The sequence below is a fragment of the Centroberyx gerrardi genome, chromosome 22 (genome assembly GCF_048128805.1).
Source record: "Centroberyx gerrardi isolate f3 chromosome 22, fCenGer3.hap1.cur.20231027, whole genome shotgun sequence".
In the NCBI taxonomy this organism is placed as follows: domain Eukaryota; kingdom Metazoa; phylum Chordata; class Actinopteri; order Beryciformes; family Berycidae; genus Centroberyx; species Centroberyx gerrardi.
In genome coordinates, this window is record NC_136018.1 from 8,978,420 (window position 1) to 8,991,322 (window position 12,903).

Consider the following 12,903-nt stretch of genomic DNA (forward strand, 5'->3'; position numbering starts at 1 on the left):
CTCCACCCTCCACTCCTCATTCCTCCATCCCCTCATCCTTCACTCCTCCATCCATCTCCCCTCCTCCCCTCCCTCTCCCCGGCTATTACCTTAGCTCTACTGGGCTTCGCTCTCCTGTTCCCCTCTCCGCAGAATTCAATGCAAAAAGCCAATCAGCAGGAGTTCACAGAGCTCACCCAGACAGAAACTTCGCTCATTTCAGTCTTTTTTGTATTCTGTCTTCTCATTCGATATAAAAATCTATAGTAGGCGTATGGCGGCTGGAACCCGGTATTTGTTTATCAAATGACACACAGATCGGCTGTTCTTGACTATGGAGTTGAATGTGGAGCTGGAGAATAAGAATACATTTTATACCACGCTACCTACAAATATTTGCTAAACTTTACATGACTAAATGGGTACTATTTTCCTCACATTATATCACCATCTTTGATAGCCTGATCTCATCGTAGTCTGGCACAGTTGGCACAGTTGGTGTGTAATGTGTCCACTGGGCTGGATCACAGAAGCTTGTGATTAGTGTATAGTCAAGGCCATTGTGTTTTTATAGCAATCATAAAACCTGTGTTTCCTCCTCATTTTCCTAATGGCTGCCATGGGCCTCTATTTTTCCCAAGGACACATTAGATCGTGATAAGATGAAATGGAGCAGGGAGGTAGATCTTGTGATCTAGCTTAGACAACTGAGAGAGGGGCGACACATGAAGCCTCGTGTGACGCACCCTCCCACCGATCGACCCGCCATTTATCATTTGTCACACGTGGAGAGGTGACATTTATTCATACTTCCTGGACCCAGATTAAGAAATCAATTGCATCCTCATTCAAGACTTGCAGAACTGGCCATGTATTGTTAATGTGCAATATACCGCTCCTGGTGGCATAGTTCAGTTACACATTGCGTGTTTCTGTAACGTTCTGCAAATGCATGTGAAAGGTGTGTCGTCTCGGGATGCGTTGGAGAAATGTCTGACCCTGTGTCTGCGTAATCCTCCGGTGTGTAGATGGTGTGGGAGAGTGGCTGCGTCGTCATCGTCATGCTGACCCCACTGTCTGAAAACGGGGTGAAACAGTGTCACCACTACTGGCCGGACGAGGGATCTGACGTCTACCACATCTATGAGGTTCGTCAGTAAGAAGAGATGTAAACGTAGAAACAAAGGGTTAGGGTTAAATGTAAACAAAAGTGTAACTGCTTAGGGCATTTTATTCTCTTGCTTGGTGAGTTAGTTTGATGCCAGTTTTACTCCCCAAGGCCGCTGTGTGGATAAGACTGCATTCCTAGTCAACTTGCCTTGTTAATTAATACATTCTACTACTGCAAAATGTTTATTCCTCTTTTTCTGCAGGTCAACTTGGTGTCAGAGCATATCTGGTGTGAAGATTTCCTGGTGCGCAGCTTCTACCTGAAGAACCTGCAGACCAATGAGACGCGCACCGTCACCCAGTTCCACTTCTTGTCCTGGATGGACCGCGGGATCCCCGACTCGGCCAGGACCCTGCTGGACTTCCGCAGGTAAAGTGAAGATCCCGCCGATCGGCCCCATGGGTGTTCGGATACTGGAGCACAGCAGACGTCAGGCCAACTTAGTGTTACATCTGGCCTTTATCCTAAGCTTGTTTCTTAATCACCTTCTCCTCAGTCTGTATTCTCTCAGTGCCTTTCTGGTCCTTCTGCCTTTTGCCCCTCTTGCCTTTTTGGTGTCTCAGAGAATGGTTGATGTTGTTGTTCTAATAAGGACTGTGTTTCTGTACTATGTTTTTCATCCTGGGCCTATTCCCCCTCACCTCCCTCCGGCTCATGTGATGCAGCAAATTAACAGTCCTGCACTGCATGGCTTGGCTTGGGGAAAAAAAGAAAAAACACACCTAATTCAAACACCCAATTAAATGGGAGCTGTCTAGCTAAAAACATGGGAGAGGGGAAAGCTAGTGACTGAATAACCTCACTCTGTTCTTCATATAATGTGTTCTGGCAGAAGAGCAGCAATAGCCCCCCTGGGAAAACCCAGGAGGGATAGGAAAAGCCCTCCAAATGAGAATAGATGCATCAGATGTGTGGATGGAAGTCTATCCTCCCGGTTTGTAATGCAGATGAGAGAGAGAGAGAGAAAAAAAAAAATAACAAGAGGTGCAGCTTTATTATGTCATCCATTTTTCAACACAGTTTGTGCTATTTTTCAAGCTAAACTGGGTGTAGCTTGCAGCTGGTTCTATCTATTTATGAGGGTAAAAGTATACTGGTGTGTAAGTTTGTGCGGTGTTGTTACAAAATCATCTGATTACGTTCGTAAGGTTTGCTCTCCTGTTGTTAGGTCTACTCAGAGACCCCCCTACCTGTTACCACGACGACCACAATGCTTTGTTGTAACTCCATTAACACTGCTGTAGGTCATTGGGAAGCTATTTCTCTAAAGCTCTCTGACCACCATTACGTGACTCAGAGGTCTCAGATCCGCACGACGCACACTCATGTCATGGTTTCGGCCAACTCGGTATTTTGCGGTTGCCAGTGTCATTTTTGTGATGTTGCAGCTAGTAATATGAGCCCAGTTGCATAGTCACAAAAGTGATCATTGGAAACTGTGTCTCCTCAGCCAGGCCTGTGCACAAACTGTCTCTCTCTCACTCCTGTCTCTCTCTCTCTCTCTCTCTCTCTCTCTCTCTCTCTCACTCGCTCTCCCTCCTCCTCCTCTCACCTCTCCTTCCTCTGGCTTGCATGGGAAACTCCGACCTTCTGTGCTCTTTATCTAAGAACGTGTTTTATTTTTTTTTTATTTTATTTTTTTTTTAGATTTTACTCATTTAAAATTAAACATAAAATAAAAACAATAAAGTGGACATAAAATAAAATAAAATTCACCTGAGAAATAAGCAATGCACTCCTTGGACAAATAAAATTAAACTACTAAAAAGTATCACCTTTGAGAATATTTAACAATATAATAGAATATATTAATAAAAAGAACAATACATGATTATTATTATTTCATTTTAGTTTATTTTCATTTTAGCTTGCCTGAACACTATTAATATTAATCTATCTGCATATACTTATTGTTTCATCTAGATTTTCCAAATAAGTATTAGTGATTTTAAAAAGTAACAAAATAAAAACTGTGAGATATTCAGATATAATTTTTTTTTTATTGATTTATTTCTTTTGTTGTTGTTGAAAGGTGAAAAATGAGGGAATGAATAACGCAGAAGCCTCAGTGTAGTCAGTTTCCATGGCAACAGTGGGGTGTGAAAAGACTTGTTGGCCTTCACCGTGCCTGTGGTGTATAACATTCATAATTGGCCGGGGTTAATGCGTCGGCGGTCGGTAATCACAACATCACACTACCACATCCATCACCCACATGTCACAATAATGCTGTTTTAAATGACGCTCCATTTATTTACATTGTGCGACATGGATTTCTCTCTATCCTCAAATTATAGTGATTGATTGACAGGAGAGTGCATCACTTCAGATTTGTTTCGTTCTTTTGATTATTGCAGCCATTAATTTCATCCAGGCCACAGCACACACAAAGGAAAGAATCCCTCATGAATCACATTCAGGGTATCAGCATGCTGACTTTAATTGATAATCATTATAAAAATATTCGGCAAAAAGAATGCACCGATAGATCTTGTTTCCAAAATATGATTTAGCAGCCTGTGTGTTTCTGACAGCTTGACGTCAAGCAATAATGCCCCGTTTTCTCTCTTTTATTTCAGAAAGGTTAACAAGTGCTACCGGGGTCGATCTTGTCCGATAATTGTTCACTGCAGGCAAGTATAACTATTTGAACCTTGTGACAATCGATGCCCCCGCTGAATTGGGATAGAGAATGTTTGTCATGCCCTGTGTGTCGGAGGGGAGAGGCTGTTTATTTAAACCCGCTCAGTCCATTTACTCTATCTGGGTCCAGTGGAGCTGCTGTTTATTCCAGCGTCCTTATGGAAATAGTGCGGCACAAAGACACTCAGCCAAAGACACTTCCATTTCCCATTTGGTTGAGTTAGTTAACTGGCCTTGATTGGGCTGTGTTAAACACCAGGTATCTGTCTATCCACTTTTAATAGTCACATCCTGTTAAGTCATGCGTGGGGCCAGGCCGCCTGCTCCCCCTATGAGGGAGCCGCACCAACCGAGAGTCTAGCAGTGGATTAATGAAGCAGTGGTGCTCAGGACGCTCTCCTGTTTTATTGGCCTTGCCTTTATTAGAGAGATGTGCACGCCTTGTTTGCAATTAACATGCAGAGCCGCTGAATGGCCGGCGGGCACAAAGGGAGGCTTTTCATAAGACTATCTCTGGAGTAATGGAAAAGCAAGGCTCTCCAAAAGCTGTTCTCGAACCGCCCCTGGCCTCTCAACCTCTCCTCTGCTCCTGAGGTGCATGCATTTAAAAGCCTTTGTCCCCAGTGTGCCTCAAGAAACCATTCCCCTCTCCCCAGTAGCCGAGGAAGTCTCCAGACCACACATGCTCTCGTGTGCACAGTTTTTACATAATCATATTTATTGGAAAATGAAATATTCAGATTTGCACAGGTATTTTCATATTAATATTAAGGGTTATTATCGATTTGGATATTTAAGTATTCTGTTTGATCTGTAGTGCCAGATTTTAAGCAAACCTTGTAGCAATGTGTACCTCGATGCATGTGATAGACTAATTTGTGTTTAAATATACTCTTTACCTCACAGTCTCTCAGCACAGATGTAAATGAGCAATTTGTTTCTGTATAAGAAAAACATTCTCTGATTAAAGCATCTAGAGCTTTACTCTGCCACCTTAATGATCTCTCTCTCTCCCTCTCTCCCTCTCTGTCTCTCTCTCCCTCTCTCTCTCTCCCTCTCTCCCTCTCTCTCCATGACTCTCTTTCTCTGCAGTGATGGAGCTGGCAGGAGTGGGACTTACATTCTGATTGACATGGTCCTCAATAGGATGGCTAAAGGTAAGCGTCAATGGCTTCCCTTTCAGTCTTTCTGCTTGTGTTGAAGTGTTGCCCGGGCAACGCTAAAGCCTCTCATTTTCAGCAGAGGGTCTTGGGGATGCATTAGAGGGTGACTTTCTGAGGCCTAGAAAGCAAGGAAGAAAGAGACAGAAACAGAAATAGAGGAAGTTGGTAGTAGTGGAGAGAGTGGAACAAAGAGAAGAGAAGAGAAGAGAAGAGAAGAGAAGAGAAGAGAAGAGAAGAGAAAATGAAAAAGAAACCATTACTCACATAAGTAATTATCTATTAAGCTACCGTCACGCCATATTGACTGCATCACAATTGCAACATGAATTTAGATAGCACATGCATGGAAATGAAATGTTTAAGAGGAAAATCCATCCGAAATCAGAATTTGCAAATGTTGTTCTTATGGTCTTCAACAGTTGAATCAATATTTAATGTTTAATGGGACCTGTTATTTTATTTATTTATTTATTTATTTTTTTACAATAGTTCTAAACCCGAACATGTACCCACATACCTGGACTTTCACCTTGAGTGCTGTCACCTATTCCAAAAAATGGGTCTCCCATTTCTTGTTAATCAGAAAAGTCTAGATGACATCGCAGTATTGTCTCTCTGTTGGCTTTGAGAGAGACATGTACACAAATATAAACTAAACCGCCCAAGATCACCAGAGGAGCATGTATGAATTCTGGGCTTGTTTACACATCAGTTTCTGGTATTGTGAGCAGGGACAGTCCCTGCTTAGTTTTGTATAATCAAGAAACACAATCAGATAACACAGTAGAGGCAGTTGCAGTTGTGTCACAAATTTCCGAGCATCGACGGTTGGCACCATCATTCTGGCTATATGCAAATATAATGCAAATAATATAACAACAAATTGTACCTGAAAATGATCTTCGTGGTGTGATCCATTAAGTAACGTTAGATGTAAAAACAAATAGTCTGATGAGGTAGATTTGTTACTCTGCTCTAGCCTCTACTCCAAAGCTTATAGCTTAAGAAGAGTAAACTAGCCTTAACAAACAAGTTAACCTGAACAAACTGCTGCTTTTTGGTTTTGTTCGCTAGCTAACTAGCCAGCAGGCTATTTTAGCAAACCAACCAATGTTAATGTTAACAACTACTAGCCAGTAACCACTACTAGCGCTAGCTTCTACTAGATATGTTAGCTAGTGTGCAAATCAGATGTGTTAACAAGACAGTGATGGTTAGCAAAGGTACTAGGCACTATGATTTGCTAGCTAACAAATTTACTTTATCAAAATCAAAAACAGCACAGAAATTAACCATGTCTATTGAATTCTGTTGAGACGGCCAAGTGGAACTTTTAGAAACACAACTGGCTGCTCACAGCTATTGTTGACCTCCACTGTGGCCACCAAAGGGTGCCTTACATCACCTTAAAGCCCTCTATAGCTTAGCCTGCCCTCTGCCCTTTGCCCTTTGCCCCCTGCCCTCATTCTCCACATGCTCCCCTACTGCAATCTCACCCCATCAGATCAGGTCTTAAGGACGGCTGGCCCTGATGCAGATTTTCCCCTCCATCTACATGTCTGTAAAACAGTACAGGTGTCCTATCCTGCTGGAGTCCATCTAGTTCAGTGATACGGATGCGGTGTTGTCCAGTGTGATGAAAGGTGTAAAGGCCCTGGCACAAAAACCGCCCTCTTTCTTTTTAACCTTTTGTTTTCTCCTCCAGAATTCAGTGTATAAAATGAACATAATCTTTCTCTCCAAAGCTTTTTTTTTTTTTCTTCTTGTTGGAAGAGTCTCTCTTCAGCTTAACTTTGGAATCCAACCCCTCTGAAACATGAAAGTCTTGTCGGAGCACTGGAGTACTTTGAGTGCTAAGTCCAGCTGCATTAACTGCCCCTCTCTCTCTCTCTTTCTCTCTCTCTCTCTCTCTCTCTCTCTCTCTCTCTCTCTCTCTCTCTCTCTTTCTCTGTCTTGCTCTATCTCTTTTTCTTCCTCTGTCTCCCTCACCTTCAAAAACATCTTGAGAGCTTAGGGGCTACCTCTGTTTTTCTCCCTCCTTCTCTCTGTTGATTTCTTTGAAAGGAATACTCGGAAGAACCCCGCCGCGCTGTTTCAAATCCATAAACTTGAAAGTAGAATAAGATTTCCAGATTAGCATCATACACTGACAAAACAACAATAGACCTAACTAGACAGCAGTTCATCACCACTGGAGGCGATCAACTGTTGCACAGGTTCAGCGTCTGCATGGTAGCTGGAATTGCTATGAATCATTGTAAATTACAGATTGTAGTTTCTCTTCACATGCATTACACGCACACACACACACACAACACACTCAGACAGATATTGTTATATCAAAAAGCTTTTAGCGGACTTCATAGTTTGACATAATTTAGAACCATTTTTGCACAAGATTCTCACAGAGAGTGCTTAGCGTTTTTGAATGCATTATTGCACATTTCCCAGACCCAAAAATATCCTCCTGCATATTTTATCGAGAAACAGTCTGTGGCTCTTGTCCAAGTCTTTCGAGGGATGAATGTAATAATTTTCAATCGCTGCGCTGTTCCAAAGGGAGCCCAGTATAAAGAGAGATTGACAGATGTGAGCTGGATTACCCCGCTGCTTTGAACTCAGTCCAATTTTCGGTCTGTTGCAGGTGCTAAAGAGATTGATATTGCCGCTACCCTGGAGCACTTGAGAGACCAGAGAGCTGGCATGGTCCAGACAAAGGTAAGGTCCCTGGCTCTGAGTTAGAGGGGGGTGGGTGGGGGGTGGTGTAGGAGAGAGAAGCGGGACGGGGGAGGGGTTGCAGTCATTCAAACAGACGTTTGTCTACTTCATGTGCACAGGATCAGGGGGAATGATGCGGTAATTGATAACTGCTTCAGGATTGGAAAAACATTGTCTTGGAAGATAAAAACTCGCTGTTCGACACTTATCACAAGACACAAAGAGACTAGTCAGGTTCTCCTCTCGTAGAAATGATTTACTTTGTCTTTGGAGCTGCAGCTATATAATAATTTATCTTCGTTTTCATCACTCAAACGCATATTCAACAGCAGTAATAAACAATCACTGTAATAACCTTAAACTGACAGGGGTTCCATTCTTGTGAAATATGATGTAAACTGCACAATTCATAAAACTGACTATTAAGCAGAAGTGTAATAGCTTCTATGTTAGTTTCAAGCAGAGAGCCAGTTGAAGAATATTAAAATGTTTTTCTTTGAGAGTGTCTGTGTTCCTACCATTGTCTGTATCTTTAATTTCCCCTTTATCTTTACAAGTTTCAGCGGAAAACTTATACTGTAGATTTCATTCCTCTGTCCAATCCATGCTGGTACTTTGAGTCTTTAGTCTCAACAGTTTATTTCACAACGGTTCGTCCACAACGGACCATTTGGGGAAATTGTTAGGATCTGTGCAAAGCATTTTCTCTCACCCTCTAATGCAAATGATGGTTGGAAGTCTTTTTTGTGTCTTTATGGTACTCTAAAAGAATAATAATAATAAAGGCAAACCTCATGCAGGGGTGATAATATTTATGGAGCTTGCTTGCTAACAGACTCCAGTGTTCCTAGATGGTTCGCTAATGCTGTTTTTACAGCCTTGCTCTGTTCAGCGTAGAAGAGAGGCTTAAGTCTCTCTCTCTCGCTCTCTCTCTCTCTCTCTCTCTCTCTCTCTCTATATATATATATATATCTCTCTCTCTCTCTCTATCTCTCTCTCTTTCTGACAAGTCTAAGTGAAAATTATATTGCAATATTGTTGATTCCACTTTGCGGCGTCATGCTGGGTCTACACAGAAATTAGATTGTAATGAGGTATGAAATTTAGAGTTAGGTTTCAAGGATTGGACAACCAATTATTTTTCACATCCCATGATTTGGCAGCTTTATTTTTGGATAGATCTCACAAAAAAAAGAACATTTATTTCTCTCCTTTTCGCGGTCACTCTTTTTTGACAGACAACAACATGCAGTAATTACACCATGTGTGACCATTTTCTTCCCTACTAACCATCCATCTCCGATGTGTCAAACAGAGATTGATCTCCCCCCAGTGGTATAAACCTGTACAGCACAGCACACACTCTTCCTCAGCGGGCAAAAACTGATGTTATAAAGGCAGCTTTTAATATTTAGAACTTGAAACTCAACTTTGGAGTAAATACAGATACATCTAACATATAACACTGAAGTAGATATAGACGGTTTCTTACATATTTCCTCGGCCCCGTTTCTTTTGTTGGCCACAGAACATCTGAAGACACAAAAATAGCAAACCTGAGCACTCTAGATAATCTCCACCGCAAAGCTAAAGGCACGGCCACCAGTGACTCCTCCGTATTGATTTAGCCTATCCTCGGGCCAAACTACGGCAGGTTGTGTGTTGACACATCTAAAGACAGTTCCCTCCAAACTCCTACGTACCTCTTTGCTGTGAGCAGACTCCGTGGCCTGCAGCCTGGGGAGAGGAGAGGAGAGGAATATATAAAAAAGAAAAGAAAAAGAAAAAAAAAACACCGGGTCCTTGGGGGCAAGCATCGATCAAGCCTTTTGTGCTCCTCAGGGACGGCTATGAGTCGGTTTCACAAACAAATGCGCGCGCACACACACACACACACACACACACACACACACAGTTGAGAGACAGCTTGAGTAGAAGCTCCATTTTAAGACACACCTGGCTGGATCGATCGCGGCGCCGGCTACACACACACTCAGAGCTGAAAGCCCGGAGAGTGGTTCACCTTCGTCTCTGCCTGTGGCCTAACACGTCCTGGGAAGGGTCATGAGAAATGTAGGGTGATGGTGGGTGGGTGGGTGGGTGGAGAGGTGGGTGGGGGTGGGGGGTGTTAGCCTGTCATTCCGATATGCCTCACTGGCACTCCAGAGCCGTTATGCACACATACACACCTGCACCCAGCAGCGGAAAGGTAACCAGCTAAAACTTTTTCTCCCTCCTCCTTCCCTCCATTCCCTTCCTTCCTTTCCCTGCATCCCTTCCTCCTCCTCCTCCTCCTCCTCCTCCTCCTCCTCCTCCTCAGGAGCAGTTTGAGTTTGCGCTGACAGCCGTGGCAGAGGAGGTGAACGCCATCCTGAAAGCGCTTCCTCAGTGAAGGCTTTGCACCCCCCACCCCCCACCCTTCTTCTCGCTCGCTGAGCACCGGTTCCTCTGCCCACTCAAGACTGACATCTCTCTCTGCCCTTCCTCTACTTTATTCCTCTTTTCTGTCTATTTCTCTCTGTCTCTCTCTCTCTCTCTCTGTCTCTCTCTATCCCTCCTCTTCTTCTTCACTATATATACTTATGAATGTTGTGCCAGATATCTCACCTGGATCCATATTCACAAATTGCCTTAGAGTATGACTGTTGATCTAGGATTAGGGTCACTTTAGCGATGAATGGAGATCGTATGGACAAGCGGGGCGGTGGGGCCTGATCTGGGAACTTAGATCAGCACTCCTACTATGAGACCCTTTGTCAATATGAACCCTGGTCCTCTATTAACTGTGATGTATGAAGTTGTTACTGAACCTACTGTTCTAGTGCCACTAACAGCTGTTTAAATGACATCGAGTGAAGATTTTCGTTCCAAAATGAGATATCCACCATCAAAAAAAAAACTAATTATTGTACTTCTGAAAGGAGAATAGGTAAGGTAAATTAAGTTCTTGCCTGTCAAAATGATAATACCCTTACAGACTATATCCTCTATATTAATTGAGATATTGGAACTTTTCAAAATGGATACAGAGCATTTTGGAAATAAACTCTTCACGTTTTTCTCTTTCTCTGTGATCTGAATAAACTACTATATACTCAGCATCACATGCATATGTGTTGATGTGTGTGTATTGTATTTTGGGCCCAGACACCCGAGTCCTGTATTAAAAGAGAGATGCTCTGATTGTTTAAAAGCCTCTCAAATCACAATTCTTGCAACATATCAGGTGTTTATTTATCCTTCATTGATATTGCCTCTATGGTTTCACGCCACGAATTGTTTGCTGCATAAACATTTCCGTTAATATCAATGTAATAGAAATATACAAATTACTGAGATAGTTATTGCTTCTATTTAGGAATAATGTCATGTCATCCTATATCGATACTAACAATGATAATATTTAAGAGGAAATTATATTGACATTGTTGCTATATTTGTTTGTCCCTCCATCACTGGTATATTGTGATTTTTTGTGCAACATGACAGGTTATTCTCTCTCTATGTATAGACAATGAATGACTTTATGAATCCCTATAGTGCTATCTGAAATATATACTGAGAGCCTCAATGAGAACTATATATTTTGTGTGGAAAAAGTAACATTCAGATTGATAATAAATCATAGAACCGATTGTACTGCTGTGCTGTCTGGTGTTTAATGTTATGTCAGTCTGAAACATGCACACACGCATGCACAAACACGACAGAGAGAGAGAGAGTTGTGCATGCAATGAATGGCATTTGATTGAAAAGTAACCTTAGTAAAGTCCCAAAGAAAAGCTGTATCATGCTCCCTAAGGGTTTGTATCTGGAATGAATTCCAAGTTTGTACAGATGAAATGCTTGGTTCGCCAGCTCTGTCAGTGGAGAGACAGGCGGGGATATGAAATGGAATCAGTCTTGTATTTTGCCCACTGAGGTCCACCTGCAATATTACAGAGGAAAGAAGACTCAATTGCCCTGGATGTTCAGTGTCCAATTCATTCGATCAATATTTACTTGAAGGTAAAAGAAATTGTAATATTGGACAATTGTAACACTTTAAGTACAATGGCCTGTCTCCTGGTATAGGTGTGCGAAGAGCCTAGTGTCTTCAATTTAAGTACAATATGAATTTCATTAGCATACAGTAAAGAAGTGCAAACACACTTGAATACATGCGGTACGTTTACAGAATACATACATTTCATACCTTTTAAGGGTGTGTGTGTGTGTGCATGCGCGCGCTGCCCGTTGACATGTCCCTCCCTCCCCTGACAGTTCTAATAGCTGGGGATGAGGCTTCATGCACTTCCTGAGGCCTCATTTGCATATGATTCGCTGATGAGCTGCCACCGCTAACCAGCAGCACCAAACCAAAGCCCTATTAATATTCTTCCATTCAGGTTGTAAAGCACACAAACCTAATCAGCTTAGAAATTACTGTATGGAAACCATAATTACGCATGTTTAATTGCTTATCATCTGATGGGTACAAGTTTATTAGAAAATGTATTCATGGTAATTGCTTCCTGAGGTATCTGGTGTGCTACAATACCATTTGATATCCTGTCAGCTCCCATTTGGGAGGATTAATGCATTCTGAAAAAGTCACAAAATTAGATACAGTGTATTGCTTCTTTGGATGCTTGGTTTAACTCAAAGTGATTTTTAATTTAGGGATTTCTAAATTACTGTTTAAGCTCAGATAAGTCTTTGGAGTGAGATCCGTCAAAATCAGCATATCTCACTGTTGTGAAGAGCGCTGGCATATCACTGCGATGTATAGATGATCGCAAAGTAAGCAAATGCCTGTGTAGACATGATGCCGCCAGAAAATACTCACCAACCTGCCTGACATCACAAAATTCCCCCTTTTTTCCCTTAGAAGGGGAAATTCATGCATTCCCCGTTAGAAGGGGAAATGCAGCAGCAACACAAAAGTGAAAAGTCACAGACATGAAAATGAGGAAACACATCTATCAGGGAGAAGTTTTGAAGTAAAGCCATCTTGAAGCGGATGAGTCATTCAGTCCTCAAACAAGCTGATTTAAAAAAAAAAAAAAAGCCTCATTATGCAGCGACAACAGCGCAGCTCCCTCAGACGGCCCTCCACACAGCCAAGAACGTCGAGTGGGCCTTTTCAGCCGTGGGCCTCAGCGAACCTTACGGCTCCGGCCCACTCTTTCATGATCTCTTGCTCCGGCTCTCCACGGCTCATTGTAATCACTCTTGGCTCTCTCAGTC

General features: G+C 42.3%; 1 protein-coding gene across 1 annotated transcript in view; it reads left to right on the top strand.

Moving 5' to 3' along the window:
- The window catches only part of ptprn2 (protein tyrosine phosphatase receptor type N2), a 105,457-nt gene extending 95,196 nt beyond the window's left edge, over window positions 1-10,261 (top strand). Inside the window, exons 17-22 of the mRNA XM_078291485.1 lie at window positions 1,008-1,127; window positions 1,353-1,519; window positions 3,730-3,783; window positions 4,886-4,950; window positions 7,601-7,674; window positions 9,995-10,261. Coding sequence (XP_078147611.1) covers window positions 1,008-1,127; window positions 1,353-1,519; window positions 3,730-3,783; window positions 4,886-4,950; window positions 7,601-7,674; window positions 9,995-10,066 — 552 coding nt within the window. The 3' untranslated portion in view covers window positions 10,067-10,261. The remainder of the gene's footprint in view (window positions 1-1,007; window positions 1,128-1,352; window positions 1,520-3,729; window positions 3,784-4,885; window positions 4,951-7,600; window positions 7,675-9,994) is intronic.
- Window positions 10,262-12,903: the final 2,642 nt, after the last annotated feature.